Source organism: Varroa jacobsoni, unplaced genomic scaffold (genome assembly GCF_002532875.2).
Source record: "Varroa jacobsoni isolate VJ856 unplaced genomic scaffold, vjacob_1.0 scaffold_1070, whole genome shotgun sequence".
Taxonomy (NCBI): Eukaryota; Metazoa; Arthropoda; class Arachnida; order Mesostigmata; family Varroidae; genus Varroa; species Varroa jacobsoni.
In genome coordinates, this window is record NW_019213972.1 from 177,433 (window position 1) to 202,920 (window position 25,488).

Here is a 25,488-nt window from a genome sequence, read left to right on the forward strand (position 1 = left end):
GCTCGCCGCTGGAATGTGTTAACCTATTATTCAAGGTTTTTTGCTTTATTTTTAATGTCCGACGTCGACCCCAATGTATGATAGTGCCATACCTAAACCAGAGAAAAAATTAGATATAACTATAGCAGTGTACAATTCAGCTGTTTCGGATGTTACTGTGCCCACTGAGACTTCATAACAATCTTTTGACGGTGTTCTTAGAGACTGCCAAATGCAGTGTGCAATACTGTTGAAGTTTTGACGTAAATACTGCGTTTGACTCGATAAAATTTCAGAGTCCCCTCTACGCAGTGCTCTCACATCGGCAATTTTAATCCTTCAGGAAAAGGGAGTTCTGCATTCTTTAAAAATGAAATGGTGGAAGGTACGTACTATACAATTATGTACAGCTAAGATAACGTATTATAACGTAAGGCTCCATGTTATCGTTTGTACAGTGGTTTTCGCTATATCAATGCGTTGATAGGATTCTACTAAGTATAGCTTGTACGAGCAATGCGGCTTCATTGTTCCAGCAGAAAAGGGAACCGACGGAGTTGTTAGCAGGTTGCAGCGGGTTTGAAAAATGTTTAAATTCATTTAACTATATTATAAATTCGAATGCAGGTCTCCATATAAAAGATAAAGGTGCTTAAAAGTACAGGTACCCAACTGTTGTTACCTACGGACGCACCTTCTGTCGCGCTGTGCATTATAGGCGAAGCGCGTAGAAAGCAGCTATCATATAACTAAGGCCTAAAAACGTGTATGGGTCGTTGAACATATTACGAAAACAAAAATTCAGAAGCCCAAATACATGCTCTGTTAAAGTGGGGTTATCGTGATATCTGTAACATGTTTTTCGCTGAATCGCTAACTAAATTGTACGTTTACTAGTAGATGTATACATCTATTTGAAGGGGATTCTCAATATCTAGAGAGTTAGCGTCTAAAAAATATGGAACTTCTTATATAGTTGTTACGTTTTTGGGCTGAAATGGTAAATTTTAGTTCAATATAAAGCAAAAGTGTTTAACTGCTAGCTAAATCACAAGCAGGCGACATTGCTAGTAACAATCTAGTTATTCCCGCCAATGATAAAAATATCGTTATTTCGAAACCCGTGTTTAGGAACTTCTTGTTCGAGAATGAACATCGTGTAGTATTTGTCGACACGGCTGTAAGAAAGTGGGCAGCAGGTGCATATTTTTCACGAATATGATCACAGGCCCACTTCCCTCAATGTACATTGTAGATCTCATAATCGCAAGCGCTGTACGATCAGAAACTCAACACTATGGTACACGAACGAAAACAACTATCAGAGATCGTTGTCCGTCAAATTGCTACTCTGCGAGAAAAAATTGCTTGCGTTTACTCAAGTCCAAGTGATCGAACTTTCGAAGTTCTGCTAAGGATCCGCACGGTACGTGTCCGCGGAGAGTATATGACTCACGAAACTTTTAGAAAACAATACAACTGATAACGTATGATCGTTGCCTGATTTATGTTGTGATACTGACAGATATCGAAACTTGTCAGTGCTTACGATCGACACTACGCAACAATAGCATCAATGTGAAATTGAAAAACCAGCGTTTTGACGATCTTCAGATACAGAAGAAATTGCATAAGATCAGGTTGGATTTTTATAAAATTATGTTTTTGTTACGTTGGTGTCAACGGGCAGTGATGGGCCAGACCGGGGTTATCACTAGCGATTTATGTTGAGAGAAGTCTTTGTTGTAAGGTTATAGCTAATAGAATAATACATTGCGATTGGTAGTAATTCCTACTGAAACATGTCCTAGTTGCCATGATGTAAATACTACTATTTATATGAGCAGGTTTTGATTGATTTCATCCGGTGTTACTTTATTTTTTGCGGTTCCTGTTTGCCAGACTAAGGCAGTATTTGAGTAAACACAATACGAAAAATCTCGCAATATTTTCTAATAAAAACCTACCCTATCTGAGTCTGCTCTAACGATAGACGGGTATTTAACATTTGTCGTAACAGAATATAAAATATTATACTGACTGAATAAATCCTGTTGTCAACAGTTTACGAGAACAGCTTATATATGTATATATATATATATATATATAAATGTATATATAAGAAAACGTATATATAAAAAAAAAGCACGTGACGACATAATTTGGTACTATTTTAGAATAAGCCACTTGATACTTGATACTTGACATACCATTATGATGATAACGATGATGATGAAATGCTTTATTACGCTATTATATACACGCTGGTGCATTCGTATTATTATCCGTTATTTCTAATTTGTTGATCGTTATTGTTTCAATCCTGATTTATTATTTATTACTCGCCGTTTTTTCGGCGTTCATCGTTAGCAACAAGGCGGACTGGTGAAGTGTGACGACGAGAAGGGCGCGTCGTCGACGAGCGAGATGGACATGGGCTCGGTGGGAGGCGTCTTCCTTACCCTCATCGTGGGTTGCACCGTCGGCGTAATCATCGTTGTCTGCGAGTTCTGCTGGAAGCGCGCCAAGCTGCCCTACGGCCAACGAGTAAGTAGTATAATGGAGCTTACCATGCAGTCGAGTTGCGTCGCGTAACAGCCAGCCCAGTTAAGCCTTACTTCCTCATCGGACCCCCCCCCCCCCCCTCAATCCTGCTCCTAGCCTGATCTCTCTCGGGTAGATGGCAAAACGCTTTGCGGTGTTTCGTGATGGCCTACGTCAACTTGCAGTTTCCGCAATACCCAGGAAAAACGAAAGTGACGGCTGGCACGGAAACCAGGAGCGCAACAACGCTACGATGGTGACGGCATGGCAGATGAACAGACCCTTTGAACAAGAACCAGGTCAAACCAAGCAGAAGCAGCACACGGTTATCGACGGATAGCTGCGGTCTGTAATGCTCACGAAGGGACCAGTTCTAATGCTGATTACTTTCCTCTGCCGTTTGCTCGGTCTACGCCACTATGCAGTAAGCCAATGCTTTTTCTACATCTGCTCCAGCTTTCCTTCTTTCAGTAATTGCCATATCCCGACTACTGGAACCTTCGATTTCCTCTCGTCCTTTTATATTACTCTATGGGAGTATTTTCGGCTTACATTGAAAGCGTTTACACTTAGGTACGTACTGTTTCTTGATGCTTGCCAGACAATCATTGACGTCTTTGCCTCACGCCAGGCACCACCAGATTACCTTTTCTTGATTCCTTTGCCACGTTTGTGGCCTTAGATCAACGGCAAAGAGCACAGTGGGCTACGGCCTGCCAGTTAACCGGCTGGCCACAACCCCTTACTGCCATCTTTTCTAGGTTCCACTTCACTCTGAGCATTCTTACGCATGTTTCAGTGCCTCGTTACGTCTATAATCTGCTGTCCTGCATTCATAAGCAGCCATAGGCGAAACAGTAGGGAACGCAATAGACAGCAGCTGCACCCGCTACTCTACCCGTCGAAAACTCCGAAAAGCGACGCATCTTTCAGAGATTGTCACCTTAAGCTCCTCCTCGGTCCATCTATTCTCTAACGGACGCCGCATTTTACCGCTAAGACTACCACTGTCGCGTTCCATAGTTGCCACGCACATCTATTAGGTTCAGTCTACCGCAAACACGCCTCAGCAATAGAGTACAGGAGCATTTGTGAAGGGGATCTACTTTTTCTCGACCGTTGAGCAACCTTCTACACATATACGTCTTCGGCTTCGACCACAGCCCTTTTTTACGTGTAGTGAAGTCAGCTAAGGGTGATGCTTGTAAGGTGAATGCACAAATATTCGCTATAGGCTTAAGTGGAAGGAACGCGATTCGTGATGGCCACATTTACACCGTGACAAGTATTATACAGCTATGATCGAATCTATGAAAACAATCGAATTGAATGATGAACAACAATGTTCTTTTGTCAAGTAGCTATTCTCGCCCTATGAGCAAGTCGCAGAAAACCAATATAGCTTTCAGCCATCAGAGCACCGATTTAAGGGTTAGCAGAAGGCTTTAAGCGGTTAGTTGAGTACGGTTTAGGCCTGCCGATGATCAAGGAGTGCCACAAAGGTGGTCATCAATCACCGTAATTGAGCTGAGTAACCAACACCGAAAGGAGAAAGCTAGAAACGAAGGACTGTGATAGCATAATTGAACTATAAGGCGCTTGATAACATCGTTTAATTCACGAACATTAAAGTACGTAAAAAGCACGATCGCGAAATAATGATAAAAAAATTGATCTCCATTTCATTAAGGCGTTTACTACGCATAAATCTGCTCTATCTAAGCCAGTTATGGAAGGCTACGGAGGCGGCCATATAGCAGCGGGACTAACAACTGCAAGGGTCTTCCACGTTTCACAAGGAAAGCTGTGTTATTGAATTAGATGCAATTTTTCTTTGCAAACATAATAAAACCGGTCTTATATCATATTTTCTCGTTCTTATAGGCGTTTGTTTTATTACAGGGACATATTTTGTGCGAATTCTTCAAAGAGATGCGGCACGTCCTCGCATGTCAGGGCTCGAGACCAAACTTTGATTCAAGGTAATAAAAAGCTCCGCAAATACTAGTGCCTACCTTAACACTTTTATTTAGATGATCATCGTAGCCTTTGTTATCGCCTTTTCCTACCATGAGACTCTTTCTGGGCGTAACAGATTATTCGTAGGACGTAATCGTTAAGTTACATCCCAATGTAAAACAATTAGAACTAGAATTTTATCTAAGAAGTACCGAGTTTGCACTGGTTTGTCACAGGCAAACACACTTCCACTGTCCCAAATGAGTCCTACTCCCAAACAAGTTCCACAAAATCAAAACGTTAATACTGAAGCTTAATTATATATATATATGTACGACGTTGTTACAAAACCCCAGTTTTGGATATTTTTTTCTTCATGTAGGCAGAAGTGGACAGTGTATTCCATTTAGTTTGTTGATTAACAAAAATTACGTACTGTAGATAAAACAACTAGGCCAATTAACTTTGCTCAGTGACGGTCTAAACTAATTATGTATGTCACTGTAGTGAAAAGCTGTTTGGGAATTGGGAGATTATAGTGTTGTCATTTGGCGTTTTCGCATTCGTTTCGCGGTTAGAGAGGACATGGACGATCAGACACAGGATATGGACGGTGCCGTAGGGACAGGCGCAGCTGGTGCTTTACACGACGAGGCTGATGCTCCTGGCGTAGCATTGGCAGATTCGCTCCATCTTCATCAGCTGCAACGGCAAATAGCCAATCTCAACAGCATGAGCAGCGGTGAAAGCGGCGTGGTCGCTAAGACCAAGATAGCCCGTCCAGCTACCCTACAGGATATACGCGAGCTTCGCTTGCATGACCTACAGTATCATCAGCAATTTCGACAGAAGCAACAGCACCAGCAATATAATGGTAACTCGCACGGCAGCGGCGATCCACAGAGCGGAAGCAAGGCGCACATTGGGTCGGGCTCTTTCTCTCGACAGACCTCCGCCAGCCACCTCAGTAGGACCGGCACTCTGCAGTCCAGGTATACAGAATACGATTGTATAGCCATAACTTGATGCAGACAACAGGTTAGGAAAAAGACAGGCCCAAGGCGACTTCAAAGTGCAGCGCCTATAAGGCAGTGGTGGAAACTGGCTGACTCCGTACAACTGTACGGCCTCATACACCTCACGGCGTCCATTGCGAGCATGCTTTGTTTGCACTCAGTTAATATCCGTACTAATTCTGTTAGAATAGATAACTGAAAGTACTAGGAAAAATAACAATCAAAGCAGGTTGTGTTAGAATGTTTGTATCGTCTTACCATCGATACTTTCTGCTGTTCGGTATTTTCAGACACTCGAACCACTCGGTAAGGTCGAGTCATACGACAGACTCAGTTCATTCAATGCCTTCTGTACATTCGAATCATTGGGGAGTTTATGAAAATTGAAGGGTAACTACAAGCGAAACCTTGTGTTCAGGCTGTTTTCTTGCTCCATCATAACAGGGACGTCGAGCGTGTATGGGAAGAAAGACATCGATTATGAACATAGATAAAGATACGTATGTACATTCACACGCAAAGCTTACGTAGGGAACAATATACGACAAGGTTCAAGTGAGAGGTGACCAAAATTTCGAGCAGATCTGGACCGCGGTGGAAGCTCTCCACCAGCATCAACGTAACTCTGCAGTCAATCACTAATGCCAATGATGCTCAACTAGTTGAGAATCGACAGTTTACTCTGCCGTATATCTTTACAATGTGACAAGCAATTTTTCGACGACAATTGTTCTAGCGGCACTCGCCGTATAGCGCCTGTTCTATTTTACTAACACTCGACTATTTCAAGTAATGCAAGATAAGTCAAAACAACTTTATATTGTCCATCTTTTACTGTACCGTGCCCGCATGCGAGAACACTTATTGCCATATGTGAGCCGGTATATGAATCAACGAACGAAATCTGGACATTTTGTGAAAATGATGCCAAACCACAACTAAACTCCGTCGATGCCCGCCTTTAGGCGAGTCGCTCCTCTCCGGAGGATGGCCTTTGCCTCTTTTACACCTCTTCTTTCTACGACTACCACTACATCTAACCGTATTCTAGCAATCGATATCGCTACTTGTTTTCCGCATAGAATACACGCACACACACACGCACGCACGCGCACACACACACACACACACACACACACACGCACGCACGCACGCACGCACGCACGCACGCACGCCTGCACGCACACACTCGAGATGTCAATAAATCTCCAGGTCGATCCAGTAACATCTGGACTTAACGGTAAATAGGGAACGACAAAAAATACTCGACATCAAAAAGCAGCTTGATCTACTTTCTCATGCGAGATGGCGTTATTTGCGTTTGTTGTTCTTTTTCCGTTCTCGCAAAATTAAGCAGACGACAAGATATTTAATTTACGAAACAGGAGCGCATACAGACATCATTTGTAACGAACTATAGTTAAAGATGTCATCGATCGATTCGTATCAATCCAAGGCCGTGGTTTTCTAAACGCTTCAACTATACGAGTTTCTACGAGATCTTTTAAAGGATGCAACAGTCTTCTCTTTACACAAGTATAAACTATACATATATATATATATACGCGTACACGCCCGTGACGTCCGCGGAACTGTTAGGCCTTTGCTAAAAGACAAGTCAGACCAGCCAACAATGCTCCTGTGGGCAAGTGGGGACCGGTAGCGAGCCTCGTTGTCTTTAATTATTATCAAAACGACTCATTAACACGGATTATCTTAAAGGTACGTAGTATTCGTTTAATATTCTTTTGTTTTTTAATAACCAGATTTAGATGCTTGGTTCCAGTCTGAAATTTTTTCTCCGCAACAAGGATGACTCTCCGTATTATTCCTATAGTAAAATAATTAAATAGAGCAACAGACGAATTATCTATACATACATACTTTTTATTATTTAAAAAGTTCGAGATAACCTTAAGGTAGCAAGAGATATAAACAGTGACACATTTGTTAATAGGGGCATTAGTATTAGGGTGCCTCTGCCCTTTATTGCTGCTCTAAGAGATATGAGATGTTTAGTACTTCCAGAGATCGCATCATTTTTTGGTTGGCAGTCATTACACAGGTGTTGTATATATATATATATATCTTCGATTAAACTTTACTGATACTCCTTTATGAAGTCAATATGAAACAAAGTAGAAAATTGAAACCCTTACTCGATCCATAAAAAGATAGGCGCTGACGCTTATATCTCGTATTCTGATATGCTACAATGAACATGGTTTGCCAACATCACTTGGACGAACTGGCCGAGGGTATGCCATTAAGCTTCTGGGTCTAAATAAGCTTCTGGGTAAGAAATTGGTCTACTATAAATAGATATATGAATCAAGTGTTATCTGCCCGTAGACCTGGACCAGCTCTTCGTGCGAGATATATGACTCGATAAATGGTGAAGCTCAATAACGTAATATCATCTATTTTCGTTGGTGTCTACCAGTAACAACGCCTGCGAGAGTAATAATCCTTTTCTCTCTTATTGAGTCACAACGGTGATTGCAGTTATTGTACATCGACCATACTGAGCCACCATTACGAGCTTAGTTTGCTGGGCTACATCGCAAACAAACCTTACCAAACCAGCCCCTTTTCGGGTTGCGCTGATATATGCACCCATGATCCACCGTCGTCCTTCTCACAATATCTTCGTGTTTAGCCCTCTTGGCGTTCTATTTATCGATCGATCAATCAATCAATCCGCTATTAGTTATACTCCATGGTACAATATTACCGCCTCACACATCAAGGCTTACGGTGACTACCGCTTGTCTGTCGCGAGGGACGGTTGACAACGCTTAAGATATCATTATATAACAACAACAACAACAACAGTATATATGGCAGAACAACACGCAAAATGGTAACAGACGACGACAGAGCAAAGGCGGACGCATGGACAGTGCAATATCAGATTTAAATAGGCGATTAGGGAAAAAATGTGACTGTTGTGCAGCTGATCGACTTTTTCTGACAGGGAAGGTTAATGCTGTCATAAACAGCACATAAAAACAAACCAGCCAACTGAAACGTATAGAACTAGCAAATAATGCTCAAGCGCAGCAAGGATTAGATTCCCTGCATAGCTGCATGTAGTGCATGATGCTTACCTAATGCTCCAAGATAGACATTTACTGATACCAGCTATGGCTGAACAGCAAAACAGTGTAGATACACAAAGTATACGGCATGTAGTTGCAGGAATAGACCGAGTCACGTTGACTTATATAGACATAACTTACACTTATGTTCCAGTGTGCATATACTTCTATATATTGTTCGAGGCGAGAAAGAGAAGGAATGAGCAGAAAGGCCCATGGGCAACGCTACACACGAAGCGTAACCCAGTAACGCTACGGGCATTGCTCATTCGCTAGAATAAAACAAAGGATAGAATTTACTATAAACGCGGGGTGCAACTAAGGAGACATAAACGAACCAAGAACGTAGGGGGAGGGGCATATAACAAGATCTTCAGTGTTCAAATAGGCTCTGCTTCGAAAACGATAAGAGTATAAAGGACAAACAGAATGCCATCAAAATTAAAAGGAGCCAAGATCGTAGCACCGAAAAATGTCGACTACGACCTTCATTTGCGGGTCTATCAACGCGACGTACCGCTAACGAGTACACATCGACAAAACAACAACAACAACAACAAAACATATGTTAAATATACTAAATAGTATAACAATGTCGTAATTGTTAGATACATTTGTAACTTATTTAACTTAGAGAAGTAGACATATGTTATATGTCTACCTTGTTATATAAGTGTTTATTGACAAACAAGGAAGTCTGTCACTTAGAAACACTGTGCATTGCTATGACATGGCGATGTTAAAAAATGATTAGCTTTTACGTACAAACATCTTATCAATCATCCATAACTTTCAAATACCGGCCAAACGAACACGAATCTGTTAAGAGTTTCTATGAAAAATCTGAGCTGAGAGCGTTTGCTTATTGGGTTTCGTCTTGCAGCGCCTTCGAACAATCGGAATAGGCAGGACCTACTTACTGCTCAATGAAATAATCAATCATCAATTAGGGAATGGATGAAACCCTTTTTTATAGTATCAGTTTTCGTGTTATCGTTACTACCTTTTTTTATGATAATATTGTGGGTTATTAGAATGATTCTTTCTATAATTAAAAGTGCATTATATACTTTTACTATGCATGAAGTATTATTATATATAAGCTTTATTATCGATGGTAAAGATAATATTATTATCTCAGCACTTCTATGATTGCAATTCATTTTGGTATTAAATATGAAATACTACTATAATAATAAATATGGCACATATTAGAAATTCGAAAGACCTATTATTTCGTACTCGATGGTCCATTTTTATATAATTAACTATTATTATTACTTAAATTTAATAAAAGTAATTCCCGCAGAAAAACGTTTTGCTTCGCCTGGTCACAAATCTAATCTATTTAAAAGCCAGTTTTCAGCTTCAACCTTGAATCCGAAGTTGAAAACTTTCGATCTTTTTTTTTACGAACCCCTTCGAAATAAGTTACTTGACAAAAAAAAATGTCATCCAAAACATATGTTATGAGTACTGAGTGTAAGGGAGTAGTAGTGTTCTGAACATCCGGATACAAGGTAGTGTGATCATTGCCAGAGGATAGTATGACGTTTGTCAGCATATTTATATATACATATATATATATGTATTAGATACACGACATTATTATACGTCGTCAATAAGTTACGAGTACAGAGGTATTTATAAAACGTTCTATTACGGGTAGGGTGGCATACAAACCACGCCCATAAATTTCGGTAAGAGCATCCATTCTGGTAAACAAATGATATATTCTATTTATATACAAAATAATAAAGGCAGTAATGAATAAACAAATAATAAGGACAGTAATGAATAAACTAAAATAAAATAAAAGTTGTGCAGACAAATCGATAAAAGGACGCACATGCGACCTGACGGAAAATACAAGTACCCAATAGATGAGCTTAGTATTTACGAGTCAAGGTCATCTACTGGAACAAGGATTAATTATATATATATATATATATATATATATATAGGGCGTGTCTTTCACAATGATGATGCTAATGCTAATATTATAGATGATAATAAGGATAGCAATGAAGCAAACAGTTATATACTGTAATAAGCGGGCACACAAATAGGAATAGGTAGTAAGTATTTGACAGTAATTATCTATTTTTATCTAGGCCGATTAGATTAGCAAATACTACACATTAAATATCCAAGCGAAAATTTAAATAAAAAAGTTAACAATTACAGATCTTCTTATTATTTTATTACTACTATTATTAATACTAGTCTTATTATTTTAATAGTTTTTCTTTCAGTAATCTAGTATCCTACTGACAATTTTGGATCATGCACATGTTCAATTTCGAAATTGCTTTATTTACTAATAGGTAATTAAAATAAGACACGTTATGGCTCAAATGAGGAAAGTTGAGTTGTGCTTGGTAGTTGTCCAGTAGGCTTTTTCATCTCTATTCCACGTTTCTTCTAAGTAGTGGTAAATACTTATCTTAAGTAAACTTCATGGACATAAGATTTAGCCTTTTCACTGTTCCTTCTTTTCATCTTGCTTTATTCAGCACAGTGTGCTTTCACATCTCAGCAACGATTGAGTATCGATATCGAATGTTTTTAAAATTACCGCTATATAATTTTTTAAACGGTCGCACGAAACGTTATTTTGGCACAAATGTTCACTTGCTATCGACAACTGCAGCATCTGTTTATTGAAGGGCTTGTTCGTCACCGTCTGTACAAGGCTACGAAGTTAGATCTCTTTGACACCCCAGACCTCTGTTCCACGTATTTTAATTCGCTCACCTACCAAATACATAATAACTTTGTTATACCACTAAATATTATAGCTTACTAAACCTCCGTATCTGAACAAATACAGAGTGTATAAATCTTTGGGGTACATAGAAAAATTTTAAGGCACCCTGAATCCTCTTGTACCTCTATTTCCTGGACTTTTAAAGGTCCTATTATCTTAAAATTACACCTGTCTTGTCTTTCGTTACCAACTGGCTGTGGAGTCTCAACGAAACAGTCGTGATTTACTGGAAATTTTGGCATACGCTTCCCTACGAATGGAAGGCATCGGAATGAACAGCTTGCTATATAAAGGGCAATATAGCGTGGTTTGCCAATGACCTAGCGTCTGAAAGGCGGTTATTATCCTGACATTACCTTGGATCAGATCAACATTGGTTACTTTTCTCTGAGCCACTTTTTGCTATTATATTGGCGCAGTTATTATACAACATTGTCCATCATTGTATTTATTAACCTATAATTTTTCGTTATGGCTGCGTTTGAGGTTCTCCCATATTTGCCAATCATATCGTTCCTGTCAAAAAACAAGTTTTTTTTGTGTCTCTGCTACGATACAGTAGACTCCTATTATTGAATCATTCTCTATATCCTTAGATCATGTCATAAATATTTATTCATAAGAGGTTTATAGACGAGCGTTGATGCTCAAATCGTTTTAAATCGTTTGAGGCGTCAGTTGAAGTTCAACGAACCGTATCATAGGGAATCAACGATTATCTTTTCTTTTCCGAGCCAAAAATCATTACCAGAGTAGCCTAAAACGATGGAATTGTTTTGATGGAACTTCGGCGATCGACGGCCGGAACCGCATTAACAACCCTAAGTTAACACATCTTCTGCTAAGAGGAGCGATCGCTGTACTTCACCAACTTCATCAACGTAATTATTAAGAAAGGTGATAATCATGCCGATGATGATAACGATAACTAGCGATAGTATAGACTCAAGTGAAACGGCCCAAAGTGGAAGAGAAGGAAGTGTTTTCTCTATATTATTGAACAAATTCTAATATTGCCAGATTTTAACAATAATTTGTGTAGAATAGGTTGTCCGGAGCTATGTAGTTGGCCGGAAAATTTCATGATAGCGCAAATTGCCTCTAGAGAAAACCACAGGGTTTCCGTTTGTGCTGGATTCAACTTACGAAGCTAACTTTATTTTCCATTTTTTCACACGTACTCCGTGAAATCTTCTATTAAGCTGGCAATAACTACATGCTTTTACTGAAACAGACGTTCCCGATGCGTTGTTATGCTCAAAGCGTCAGCAGCTGACTCCACTGTTTATAATCCTGAGGTATCGACACCTTTTCTATGATTATCACCCTCCTAATTTCCGTACTTAAAATTACTGGGCCATTAATAAACATTGTTTTATTACAACCTTTAATAAATTCCCACAACGCTCTACCTCACGAAAAACCATTAAAAAAAAAAAAAACTATCCAACGTTTTCAATATGCCTTTGTTTTTAAACTTCTTATAATAATAAACTTATAATTTTCCAATGGCACTCAATTAGCTCAAGTTTAGTTTGTCTCCTTCAAACTTCATTGAAAGTTTTTTGATCGAAATTTTAAGCAAGCTATTATTATATTGCGCCAACCGAAAGGTGTCTTGAACTTAGCATAAAGAAAAATCATAAATAAATAAAACCTTGGAATTTTCAGCGCATCTTTTTGTTAACATGCTTTTTTTCTTTCGAGGTCGCATGTAGCCTGTTCTTTGGAACCAGATCGATACATTAAAACTGGGCAACAATCTACAGTAATGCCCCTAATTCCTCTGCTTAAACGGCCAATTAACTGCATTGTTAACAGACAGTCGACGCGTCAAAATGGATTCAAGCGAAAAGTTGATAACCAGCATTATAATGAGGAATCGACTTTTCCTAGGAACACGCAGCCGATCTTCCTAGCATTCCGGCTAACCTTTAAGCCTAACATATGGACATTCTTGATTTTGTGCAGTCTTGATTCAAGCCTGTGTTTTGGTCATTCAAAATCTAGGTATTTAAAAAGGTAATATAAGGGAACCTCTATCGGATCTAAACTAAATTCAAATCTTTACGCTGCATTTATAGTTTGAGTTTTCAATGTCGGGCATGCGCAACGATTTAAAATGGATTGATCAGCCATTTATTTTGTCCTTGTAACAGGCATGGAAATTTTCAAAAATATAATGCAAGATAAAAATAACTTCTTTTATCTACACATATTGAATAGTGATAGATAATGAGAAACACGTGTTTTGGGATTTATTTTAGCAAAGAGATAACCAATGACCAATTTTTGAGTGTAAACCATATCTTCTTCTAGAACCATGAAAAGCATTGTATTTTATGGTGTTCAAATGCTCAAACGAGAACAATGTAGAAGGGAAATAGAACATTTCAAAAATGCCCTTACATTATATAAAGGACTAATTGTATGCTAAGTTTTACGTACCAAATGTTTTAGGTAACTCGAGCGTTGAAGCGTAGCTCCTTTCTCTGCATAATTGTAGGTTACCCTCAGCATTTACGCAAACCAAATTTCACAACTTTTGACTTGTCACATGATCTATATACTCCAGGCGCTGAAATACCGAAGTCCTTCAGGATGGCACAGAAACGGTGCCCTTTTTCATTAAAGCCAATGGACCCCGCGTCCTAAGCGAGACATCCAAAAAGGTAGAGAGAAAAACTGCACGTGCTGTGTTCAGTACCGTCTTCCTATTGATTAATCCGGTCCATGTTGCAGCACTAGAAGTTCACGCGCACATTTGTCATCGCTTTCGCGCAGTGCTTTATTACCGACAGGCCACAGCCACCGCAGCCATATTTAGCAACCTTACTTAGCAACCTTACCTTCTCTAGGCCCATAGGTCACCCTGAAGCGACTGGTGCAGTGCGCAGACGATGCTAAATTAGCTAAGTCTCTGGTCGCATTTCCTCGTTTCGAAGCCGATCGCCTCAGAGAGACTTCGTAGCGCATGACATATGGCAAATCTTGTTCAGATCGTTGTTTACATATATGCAAATAGACCTATGCTGCTAGTGGTATAATTAGAAATACGTGTACTTAAAATTAGTTAAATAACGAATTTCGACATAGACCATAGTACAATAATGTTTATCGTTCCTACGTGAACTACCGTTAGCCAAGGCTCTAACGCTGCAACGATTATTAACTACATACCGAGGGTGTTTTTCTCTAAGTGGCGATCCAACCTATAAGATCTTAATAGCCATATTTTCCCACCTCGCCGTCCTCTTTGCGTTGTCACTACCAGTGAAAGCTGGCTGAGACATGTTTTTGCAGCTATGAGCACTGGCACGTCTGCTAAGCGACTGTTCTGCCTCTATTGAAGAATAGAACCACTACACCCAATGTCCTTTGCAATTGCCGCCCAATGAGCTCTCTTTCCTGCGATAGAACACACACGCACACGCACACAAAAGCATACGCAACCCTTCAGTAACACGTATCTTCGAGTTCACCCTTCTGCCGTGTAGTATGAAACACTACCGGTGACACGCTTGCTCGTGCGAGTGTGAAAGTCGAAGTGCCATCATTTTTCATAATTCCTTTCATTATTTAATGAACAAAAAGAAGCACATCGCTTAAGTGACAACACGACACGGTTATATGTACATATAACCGTGTTGACGTCCGTTGTTGACCGTGCTGCCTAGCCAAATATTACATATGCATGCACACATTTGTATGGATTCCCCTAACACATCGACTATCGGTTCGAGCACGATGGAACGATCGGACGCTGAAATAATGAAGATACTTCAATGGGATCCAAAGAGTTGAAGCAGACTACACCAGAACCACCATTAAAGCCTTTCCAAGCATGTACATATACATATACAGGGAACATTTCTGGCCTGTACTGCACATTCCACCGCTATTGGTCCTACCGCAAAATTCGACGGACTTCAGGTTGAAATAGAGATACTTTTTACAATGAATCGACGACTAAATTGGAGAGCTGGTTAAATGTCCGTAGCCAATCGTCTGCTCACGATAATGTAATCGCGTTGCATCCCCGGAACTGAATGGGCATTCGGGAAGAGGTGCTTTCAATCTTCTCATTGATAAGCACTGATCGACGTTTTTCGACTCTTCTTACTTGAACACAACAGGTCCCTTCGTGTATCGCCGGCACCATTTGAAATTGTACTTGAGTAAAGCTGTAAGACATCTCGGCCACTTGTAGGACCGCCGATTCAAGAAGTATATATATATATATATATATATGTGTGTGTGTAAATAATGCCAAGCACCTACAGAATTGGTTACTGGCTGCTGCGTTTACGTACGACAATGTATGTCACGGCGGGCAACACGCCGAAAAACAAACGTTAACATATCATGGCTCTAATTTGGTATAGATGTAACAGGCTGATTAATGGAAACAATGTCTAAAATAGACATGAATTTTCATGAAATGTCGACACGATAAATAGTGAATGATCTAGAGCAACATAAGTACTTAAGTCCAGCCCAGTTCGGCGATATTATAATTAACAGCCGAACTAACTTCGATAGAATGGTGAACCATAAATATTACATTATGATTATACGTCGCTAGGCCTATAATATTTTTAAGGAAACCCTCACCTTAAAGCAACTTGGCCATTTGGACGTAGCCTGAAACAAAATCCTTCACTGTACCGTGCCTAATTAGCATAGCTAAAGATGATATCATGTCCTTCATATCATCAAAGAGCTAACGTTAATGTCTGTAGTTTGCCTAAATGTCTGACACAGCTGTAAACGAACTAACCCTGTATGATACATACTCGCCAATAGACCTGAACGAACCACCGGCGCTAATTATTTATCTCGTAGCAGTACGAGTTTTTTTTAAACTCTCATTATATATCACGAATTGTTGAATCTTAGTTCTTTGGCGCTAAATTGTGTTTTGTCTGTCTTTGCTTTTTGTCTAGGGTTTTTTTCGCTGATGGGTGGTTTTTAAAAAGCAAAATATCAACATTTTTTCTATTTCACAAGTATTTTTACAGAATACATTTTATCCCTTGTATGGCGGTATGTATTTTTCAAATGTACGTTTACTCTCAGCGTCTTCGAAATCAGCTATAATTTTCCTTTGCCGATCGTTTAGTCAAGGTGGATTTTTATTAGATTCAGCGTTCCTTGTTGTAGAGCTTGCTCACGTGATATCTTGTGTGAGATATAGAAGCGAAAGGTTTACAAATCCAGGTAATTACATAAATCGATAATGTCATTATCCTATATGTCGTTAGCAATCTAAATGAACACTTCAATAGTTTATATGTATCAAATGCATCGAGCGCTAGGTATCATCTCAAACGGAACATTCTGGATTTGGATACTTCTCTAACAGTAATCATTTGACAATGCTGAAATCCGGATTAGCAATGGCCGCGTGCTTATGTCTGCCATGGCACTTTGAGAGACGCGCATTAACCACCTAAACTACGCCGCCTTCCATGGCTACCTGAGCAAGTATTTTCCTTAAAGTCAGCCAGCTTATCTGGTAAACTGGCGCTGAGCAAGGCACTTCTTCCATCAAGTAAAATTGATTTGTAGCATGTTTCGCCAAAGGTGAAGTTGAAGCTCAGAATTCTCTCCCCTGACTATGGTAGACGTTTGGAAATCGAAATGGGCATAGGAAAACAACACCCAATAAGATAAATATATTACGGCGTATAGTGAATAAATCGATGTCGTTACGGGCGTATATTGGTAAACTACCGCCGTGGTGAGTAAAGCGCTAACGGCAACGCGAGGTCTTGAATACAATCCCTAGCTGCGTTTCAATGTTTTTTTCCATAATATATTCAAATTCTGGGTCGCAATTCCCCGCGCGCTTACGTCTGACCATTTTAAGCATCATTGTACCGGACGGAAGTAGTTGTCATTGTGCCACAGGCTTTTTTTGTCTTACAAGCAAATCAAAAGTACTGATGCGTGCGTGTTATAGTTCAGAAATAATTTTTACTCTCTTTGGCCGGTGGAAACAGAAAATGGACTACTGAAACAGTAGACTGCTTTTCTACGTTAAACTATGAGCAGTTTAGTTGGGGTTTTCGCGCTTATTTTGTCCGTTCAGACAATACCTATACTATAAACATGACTACGCTTTTTGCTCGTTTTCTACTACAAGGACGATTTGGGTAGGCTGGAGCAGGATATCAATGCGTGGGCACCGGAAAAGAGGTTCATTTGCAATGGGGGCGATCGGAACCCGGGTCGGCAGTTGTAGGGACAACTAAAATATTAAAGGGAGGAAAGAGTCGCTTGTCCTCTTTCTACAGCTGCTTCTGCCACTGAAAAGGCGAACTTAAACACGAACACCATCTCCGGACCAACCCATCCACTGGCCGTCCATCCCATCGCCAAACACGTCTTGGTTCGGTTCCTGCAAAAGAAACAGCGGATAGTGCAGCTTCAGTACGTGTTAAAACGCAGGTGTCAACTCTCCACTTATAACAGGTTCTTTCCTGGCCCGCACTACTCCTGCGGCTGCAGCTGCTGCTGTTACACCCCATCTTCTAGCCGCCGTGTCACTTTTTTCTCCTTTTGGCCTGTTTTTTTCTTTCTGCTTCCTTTTTCAGTTGCAGCATTCCTTTTTCGTCGCAAAGTTTACGCCTTCGTCCATTCACTATCAGCTTCTCTTGTTCTACGGTGTAGCAATCGCTGCCAAGCGGACGTGACTTCCATACCGGTTGCACACGTAAGGGAACAGCTGAAAAGCACAAGCGGCAGTGGCGCAACTGCAACGTGCGCGCTAGCGATCCGATCGTATCAAACGAATTCCCTTTCATGAAAAATATCCAAAGGAAGACGGAACGACAGAAGTGGCTGCCGGTCATTGGCAGCATTGGACTTCCTCGTAGAGACGATCTAGGACCATCACAGAGACTCAGACGCAGACACATGGGCCTGCGTTACCCTCTTTCTCACTCTGCCTAGACGCTAGATGAGCCCCCCCCCCCCCTCTTTTTTGTCGGCTTGTCCTCTTAGAAGAGTATCTTCTTCACGGGCCTGTTTTTGCGGGCGGGTTCCACCCTCGACGCTTGGATTTTTATCGACTTGCTACCCGCTTTTGTCGATGCGAACAACAGTAGTACGGAGCATTGCCGCCTCGGCTCAAGTTCACTACTGCAGTTATGATAGTGTCGATCAGGTGAGCAGCAATGGTTGCTGGCGGGTAATAGGTAATTGCCCACGTCCAGTGGCTCATAGTTTTTCAATCTATTTCTAATCCTACGTAACCCTATCCCAAATTCTCTGAAATAACTGCTGAAATGGTTGCTCGCACTAGTCTCACTCAGAAAGCCAACACATCGGCCAGTTTGCTGTCTCCACCGGCTAACAGGTCTGGGTTCCTAGCTTATACATATTGAATCTCTTCCTATTCTCATTGCTTTTTCTTCCTACATCTTGTGAGGAATTTGAATATGGTGGTAATTGTGATGGGACAAAGGCCTATCGTGTATTTTAACGCCCAATATAATGGTCCAACCATATGGTTAAGAAATTGACAGTTTTTTTTAGATGTATGGTCAAAACATCGCTAATTCAAGTTAAAGTTAAAGTGTAACGTGTAACGCGCCTGTCCTGCGCCAAAAAAAATGCTTTTAAGAAATTTGAAATCAATTTTTGCAAAACACCTGTCAGTACCAACAGATACGTTTATAGAAATTTGCTATTTTTTTTTTCAAGATGTCCTAAATCAAATGTGACTGATGTGTAACAGATTCTGCTTCACGTAAAATGAGCGTGTCGATTTCAGATTTTTTAAAAAGTCTATATTAACCCATCCGACCAGATAGGTCTCATTCTAAAGTCTTCCGGGGTGAAGTTGTGCACGCCTCTAATGAGGTTAGAATAGTTCTACAATATATCATTTAAGTATATACTATAAACTACTACTTTCGCGCTTGCTTGATTTTTTTTATGTCAACAAAATTGAGAATACGTAATTTGCTTTATAAAGAAATATAATATCGCCCTAGGGACCACTTGTAGAACTCAATCTGTTCCGCACTAATTTGCATTACACGCGTGAATAATTCAATACCAACTTCATCGATCACTTCACGAATACGGTATTTAAGAATATGGATTATTTTCGGTGTTATTTTATAAACACTGCCCCTGACATAGCCTAACAGGTAAAAATCGAAACAAGTCAAGTTGTATGATTGGGGACGCTACTCGATACTATCGCCGCGGAATGAGATCAGCCGGCTTGGAAACATTGTTCCAGGCAGCTGGACCCGGTGCGGCAGAAGGCCGCGCCTTGCTGAAATCAAAAGCTGTTTGTATCCATTTCGGTCTCTAACAGGCCTTTCAACATGCCACGGTAGAACTCCCATCGACCGGCAGGCATTTCATCTTCATGTTAAAAGAAACAGGGTCCAATGGCACAGTTCCCTTTACAATCGCACCGCACAGTGGCCTTGTATGAGTAAGTGTTTACTCGACACCCACTTTTGGTATATCTGCGCCCTAGCTACATAATCATTAAGTTAAAATGGGTTTCATCAGGGAAGATGGTGTGATCAAGGAAGTCGTTAGTACGTTTTATGTTCCACTACGTGATCAGCAAATAAGTGACGCTTGTGACGACCTTGGATCTGTAATTGTTGAATCAATTGTACACTGTGATGATGGAGACGCACTTCTTACTTCAAAATGCAAACGCCACCGCATTTGCCGCTCGACACGCCGCTAGTTCGTTCCCGTTTGGGAACAAAAGGAAAGAGAGACGAACGGAATACAAATATGTGCTTTCTGTCCATGAAAACAATGCTACGCTTCTTTGCCAGCCAGTTCAGCTACGACTGATTCAATGACGCACGTAGACGATCTGCTAGACTAGAGACAATAAAAGTGTTTGAGATTTTTGTGTACTACTGTCATTAGGCGTTGCTACAAATTTTGTTCTTTTTTTTTTTGGAAGAAACAAGAAAACAATATTGTAGAGTGTATTTATTACCGAAAAATGATGCGTACTTTACTCTGAACCCCACTTGGGATTAAAGCTTACGAACATTCAAGCACGTAAATAACGGTCAGCTAAACATTGCTGTACATTGTTGAAAGGGCTCAGAGCTTTTACGGCGCTTTGGTCGACCCGACTTAGCACCGCTATGCAACCAGAGGGAAATACTACGTAGTGGTAATGTAATGCTATATTAATCAAATACACTTTTCTTAAAGGATAAGGCTACATTTTAAGTAGTATTCAGTCTCACTATGCGCGGTACACAAACTTAACGCAGATTACGTTTCCTTGTTTTTGCTACTTCTACCTTCTTAAATGATTTGTATGGAAACTGAAGCGGGAAAATGCGAACTTTAATTCGCTCGACCTATGCGAGCGCTTCAGCACCTACTTGTTTGTTTATGCAGTATCAGAGGTGTTAAAGAGAGATCCCATTGCACGGTATACCGTGTTTTCGTAACACTTGCTTCAGGCTTACACTTTTTTCGGTACTGAAGTGCCCTTTATTAAATGAAAACTTCAGACTCAAAACCGCACAAGAATCTTTATTATAGTTGGCCTTTTGAACATCCGAATAAAATACCAGGTCTTTCTACATAAGACACTAGAAAAAGACACTGCAAATTAGTGCGGCAACCTTTAACATCCGAGTTCGATGAATGGAAAAACATGGGTTCAGTAGCACACCTTTACGAAAATCACAAAATACTGAAATTTTGGCACAATATAATGCGTATGTTGATTTCGACTAATGGTGGTGTAGACTATACAAGGACCGTCTATTACGCTACGGACACCATTCTTTGTAGCTTATCTGTACCATATTTGAACGAACCTATGCATATCTAAGTCGTATTTGAAGCGATTTAACCTATTGACAAACAACATATACATCATTTTGTAACGAACGGCTTCCTTGCAATCATATTATTTTACAGAGTACGGAGCTAGTCCACAACCCCCCAAAAGACCCTGATAAACAGAGCGCAGGACTGCTTGATGTCGAACGTAGGATTGTTTTGATAGTCGGCCTCTACTCATTTTTCCGTTATCTATATTCAATGACGTGGAGTTTCGTATTGGTAACTCAGGATTCATCAGATAAATTTGGCGGTAGCCTACTACAAATATGTTGTGATACCTTTTGAGCTAGCTGCCGGTGGTTTGGATAACCTTCTGTCTTTTCTTAGATGTAGAATTCATTGGTGACACTTCTGGAACTCGACCCTGTTGACTGGATGGCTAAAACGTAAGTGACAGCAGTTCAACAAAAGACTGCCATACTCGTGTGTGCCTCTTGAAGAACAGCTTACTTACTAGAAGCTATCCATAAACTATAAATTAATTCCACTTAGAGATTGGATGGGAATGGGCAGCACTCTGGCAGGCTTTTCCACCTGCATACATTTTCGACGTGGAGTCGTCTCCCGATTTTTGCTAGGCATTGTTTTTAATAAATTTCTACAGAAGATTTTAACAGGCCAAAGACAATATATGATATGGCTAGCTGAAAACCACAGCATTTGTGGTTGTATTTAGGCGCGAGAATAGAAATGGAGCTGGGAATAGGAGATTTTGGCAAAACGAGCTACTGCAAATAGGTGAGGCGTGGCAAGATGAAAACGCTAGTGAATCCGTACAAAACCTAAGCTAGTACGTCAGAACGAACATATTCCAGCGTCCGACATCAGACGAGTAGTTGCTCATGACTGCGGCCGAGGGACGTGACATCAATACTCGCTCCTTACGCGTTGTGCGTATACTATTGTGTGCGTCGCAAAATGCCATTCGGGGATACCACAAGCCAACTTCAACCTTCCTAAGAGAGCCATTATACCATGGATTGAACGTATTTCTAATATGGCGATGTTTTTGTCAGAGATGAGAGCTATGATGGCTATAGGATGACATCCGTGCCTGGTGAGCAGTTTCCTGTTCGAGAAAGGTCTCGTCTGGGTAAAACAATTTGAAATAGCCATCTTCGCCTTGTGTTGCTTCGTGCCACATCTCGGCCCGTTTTCTGCGCTTCCAGAGGTCAACGTTGCTCCTCTCAGATCTACATGCCCGCACGGTTGGCTTTGTATTTTTGCTTATATTACATTCCTTGCTTCGTTGGTGCCCGACCTTATTTATTCCATCACCAAAACACCTATTACAGCGGTCCGTCGTTCCAATTGAAGCTCGATCGCCCAGTTCCGTCCTCCGAGAAAAATACCTAGGGAGTATCATGACAACTGCAGATAACTGTTGCCTGCTATAAGGATAATTTACTGTTATTGCCAAGTTTTACAGGACTATGTAGGGATGTTTATGTAAGCCAACAAAATGATGTTGAATAGAATGCGATTATTCATCTTTTTATGCTTCAGGTTTTGCGTCCAGTACCTCCGTCGGGCATCTATTAAACGGTTGGCTCCCAGTTCTAAACTGGATCCGCTTAACAGTTAGAAATTAGAGCCACGGCGGCAATGAGTAGTAAAACAACAGAGCTGGTAAAAGTAGTACAACACTTTATTAAAGAACAGGATTCTGTTAAGAGAAAAACAAACGAATTATCTATCAAGCGTATGATGATGAAGACATCGAAAAGTTACCATCAGCATCAGTTATACCTTACCTTTATAGCTAGAGCGGTCCTAATATATAATGCGTACTACTAAGTTAAAAACGAAAATTTGACTTCGAACCAATGGCACGCAGTTCAGTTGCGCCCATTTTTTTGTTTGTCTTTAGAGCAATTTTCGAACTCAATCGCAGGAGTGAAGTTTTTTTTTCGTTGAGCAGTTTCGATTTAATTTTCCTTGGTCTTTCTCGATCGTTTCAGAGCTTTTCTTCGAGGTGTTTACTGAGCTTCGAGAACAGAAATAGTAGCAGGGGACTAGAATCGGAGAACGTAAACGTTGAGGCAATGCAAGCATCAAAGAGTTCTGCAAAAACGCGTTGTTTTTTTTGTTTTGTTTTTTTTTGTTGTGCAAGTCGGTCCAGAGATCGAGCCTATTCTGACGGACAGCATTAGGCAGTCTTCATAAGGCGTCTTAGTGTAATACTGCTTATTAATAACAGTAGAACAACTTGACATGGATCCATAATGCACAACGACCGTCAGTAGAAAAGATACTAACGTATAGCGTATGATTAACATCAGATTTACGGCATTGTTCTAAGCTATTCCTTGCTTGTTCGTTTTCGAAGTACTCAACTAACACAGCAATATTACTGCCATTGAGAGCTAGCGATCGGTTACCGGTGCACTGCCGTGATGGTTCGAAAATATCTAGCTGCCCATATTGAGATCATGTCTAAATTATTACTGGCTTCTTTTTAAATGGCTGCCACTCCTTCAACAGCGCCCCAACGGGTTGTGCCGCCTAAGAAAACAGTATCCAAAGCTATACTGCACAGCAACATAATAAGCACCACTGTATACCGCATAACAAGTAACGAGTAAATTATCGCGATATCAGGTTATAGTTCCTAGTGTAAAACGCAGTGCGTGGTGTATAACGCTATCGGACATACTCGATGTACTACCCCAACGAAGAAGAAAAAATTAACAGTTAAGCAAAACGTATAGAAACACGTATGTCGTTAACCGCATAGCACCGACAGACGACGTGAACAATTAATCTTGTAACGTCCTTCTAATAAGGAGGTAGCCATTATAGATGAATACATAGACAATATTTCATTGAGCGGGATACTAAGTCCTAGACAAAAAAATATGGGACTCGGACGGATGACAAAATAATAAAGCTAACTGGGCAGTAGCAGCAACGTTTTTCCACTCCTTTACGAGCCCAGCCAAAATCCATTGCATCGTTTCTACGATCTATGAGCTTCACAGCGTGTGTCAGCTATCAGAGGAAGTTGTCTAGTTTGGCTACAGAAATAATTAAGAATATTTTAGCATCTTTCATAAAGACAAGTCGTATTAGTTAATGTTGATAAATATGCCTGGTTTACGATAATACACGGTAAATATGTTAGATAACCTATATAATTATGTTTTCCTAAATAGATCTGACCTTCGCTTATCACGCTACCTCCGCGTGTCTTTGCAGACCAGCGACTTCCTTGTTACTACCTATTTCTAATATTGTTCGTTCGAGTGTCATGAAGGAATAGTCTTGCTTGATAATCTTTCTTCCGCTCTTGATTATGGATGAATATTTATCGTTCCACCGATATGACGGATCGATCAGAGCTTATACTCTCCGAATTGGTATTATGATAGATTGGCTCCCAGTATTCAAAGTGTTCTTTTTCTATCCAAGTAAGTTTGCCATATGCGATACTAATACAGACATTACTTTCCCCTGAACTGCGGCGGGAATTGATTTGTCAGATCTGTTTGATAGCCTTCAGCACGGTCGCACACAACTGTTTCAACCTTTAAATTCACACAAACAGCACCGTTCTGGCCGACTGAAATTTGGAACGATATTAAACAAGCGACAAGGTCTAAAGTGTTTCGCCCTCTTGGATTAATTAGCTTTGAATGCAGCCGGTATAGGTATCCTCGTAACCCTGGAAGTTGTTCTCAGTTCAAACTGAGAGAATTCTTCGCAGGACACTCTCTCTTCTGAAATAGTACATTCGTCTTAAAAATAGAATAAGCCAGCTCTTTTCTTACCGAGGCCAGTATTACCCTTCTCTGATCGAATAATCTTTAAGCCAACGTATTCGTACCATTCGTGGGACAAGTATGCAACCACACGTAACTAAAAACGGTTGACGCAAACCATTTCGTGCGTTAACAGGGCGTACCGGACCTATTTAAAACACACGTTACTAATATAAATCGGCATACTGTTTTATCGGGAAATTTTACCAAGAACACTCCTCTTTTGCCCGATGTTGTTAGCCAATGTGATTAAAATAAATTTCGTTATTTCGGATTATACAGCAGCAGTTGTTATTTTGGATCCTTTGAAACTTGTGTCTAAAGGCATAATATAGGTGCTAAGGTGAAACGTCATTGCTTTAGGCAGGATCTTCATGCTCTCTAGCCCGTAAGATATCTTCATTCGCGAACCTCTCTATAAGATAATTGAAAATAACTTGTTTGTTGTTTAGAATGTCTTGAAAGCCTACAAATCATTCATAAATGAACATATCTTG

At 40.3% G+C, this 25,488-nt stretch overlaps 1 protein-coding gene across 1 annotated transcript in view; it reads left to right on the plus strand.

Moving 5' to 3' along the window:
- Window positions 1-25,275, plus strand: part of LOC111266301 (glutamate receptor ionotropic, kainate 2) — a 125,541-nt gene extending 100,266 nt beyond the window's left edge. Inside the window, exons 14-19 of the mRNA XM_086970860.1 lie at window positions 276-368; window positions 2,357-2,526; window positions 4,426-4,505; window positions 5,061-5,474; window positions 5,789-7,220; window positions 23,192-25,275. Of these exons, the coding sequence (XP_086826986.1) occupies window positions 276-368; window positions 2,357-2,526; window positions 4,426-4,505; window positions 5,061-5,474; window positions 5,789-5,885 (854 nt within the window). The 3' untranslated portion in view covers window positions 5,886-7,220; window positions 23,192-25,275. The remainder of the gene's footprint in view (window positions 1-275; window positions 369-2,356; window positions 2,527-4,425; window positions 4,506-5,060; window positions 5,475-5,788; window positions 7,221-23,191) is intronic.
- The last annotated feature ends 213 nt before the right edge of the window (window positions 25,276-25,488 follow it).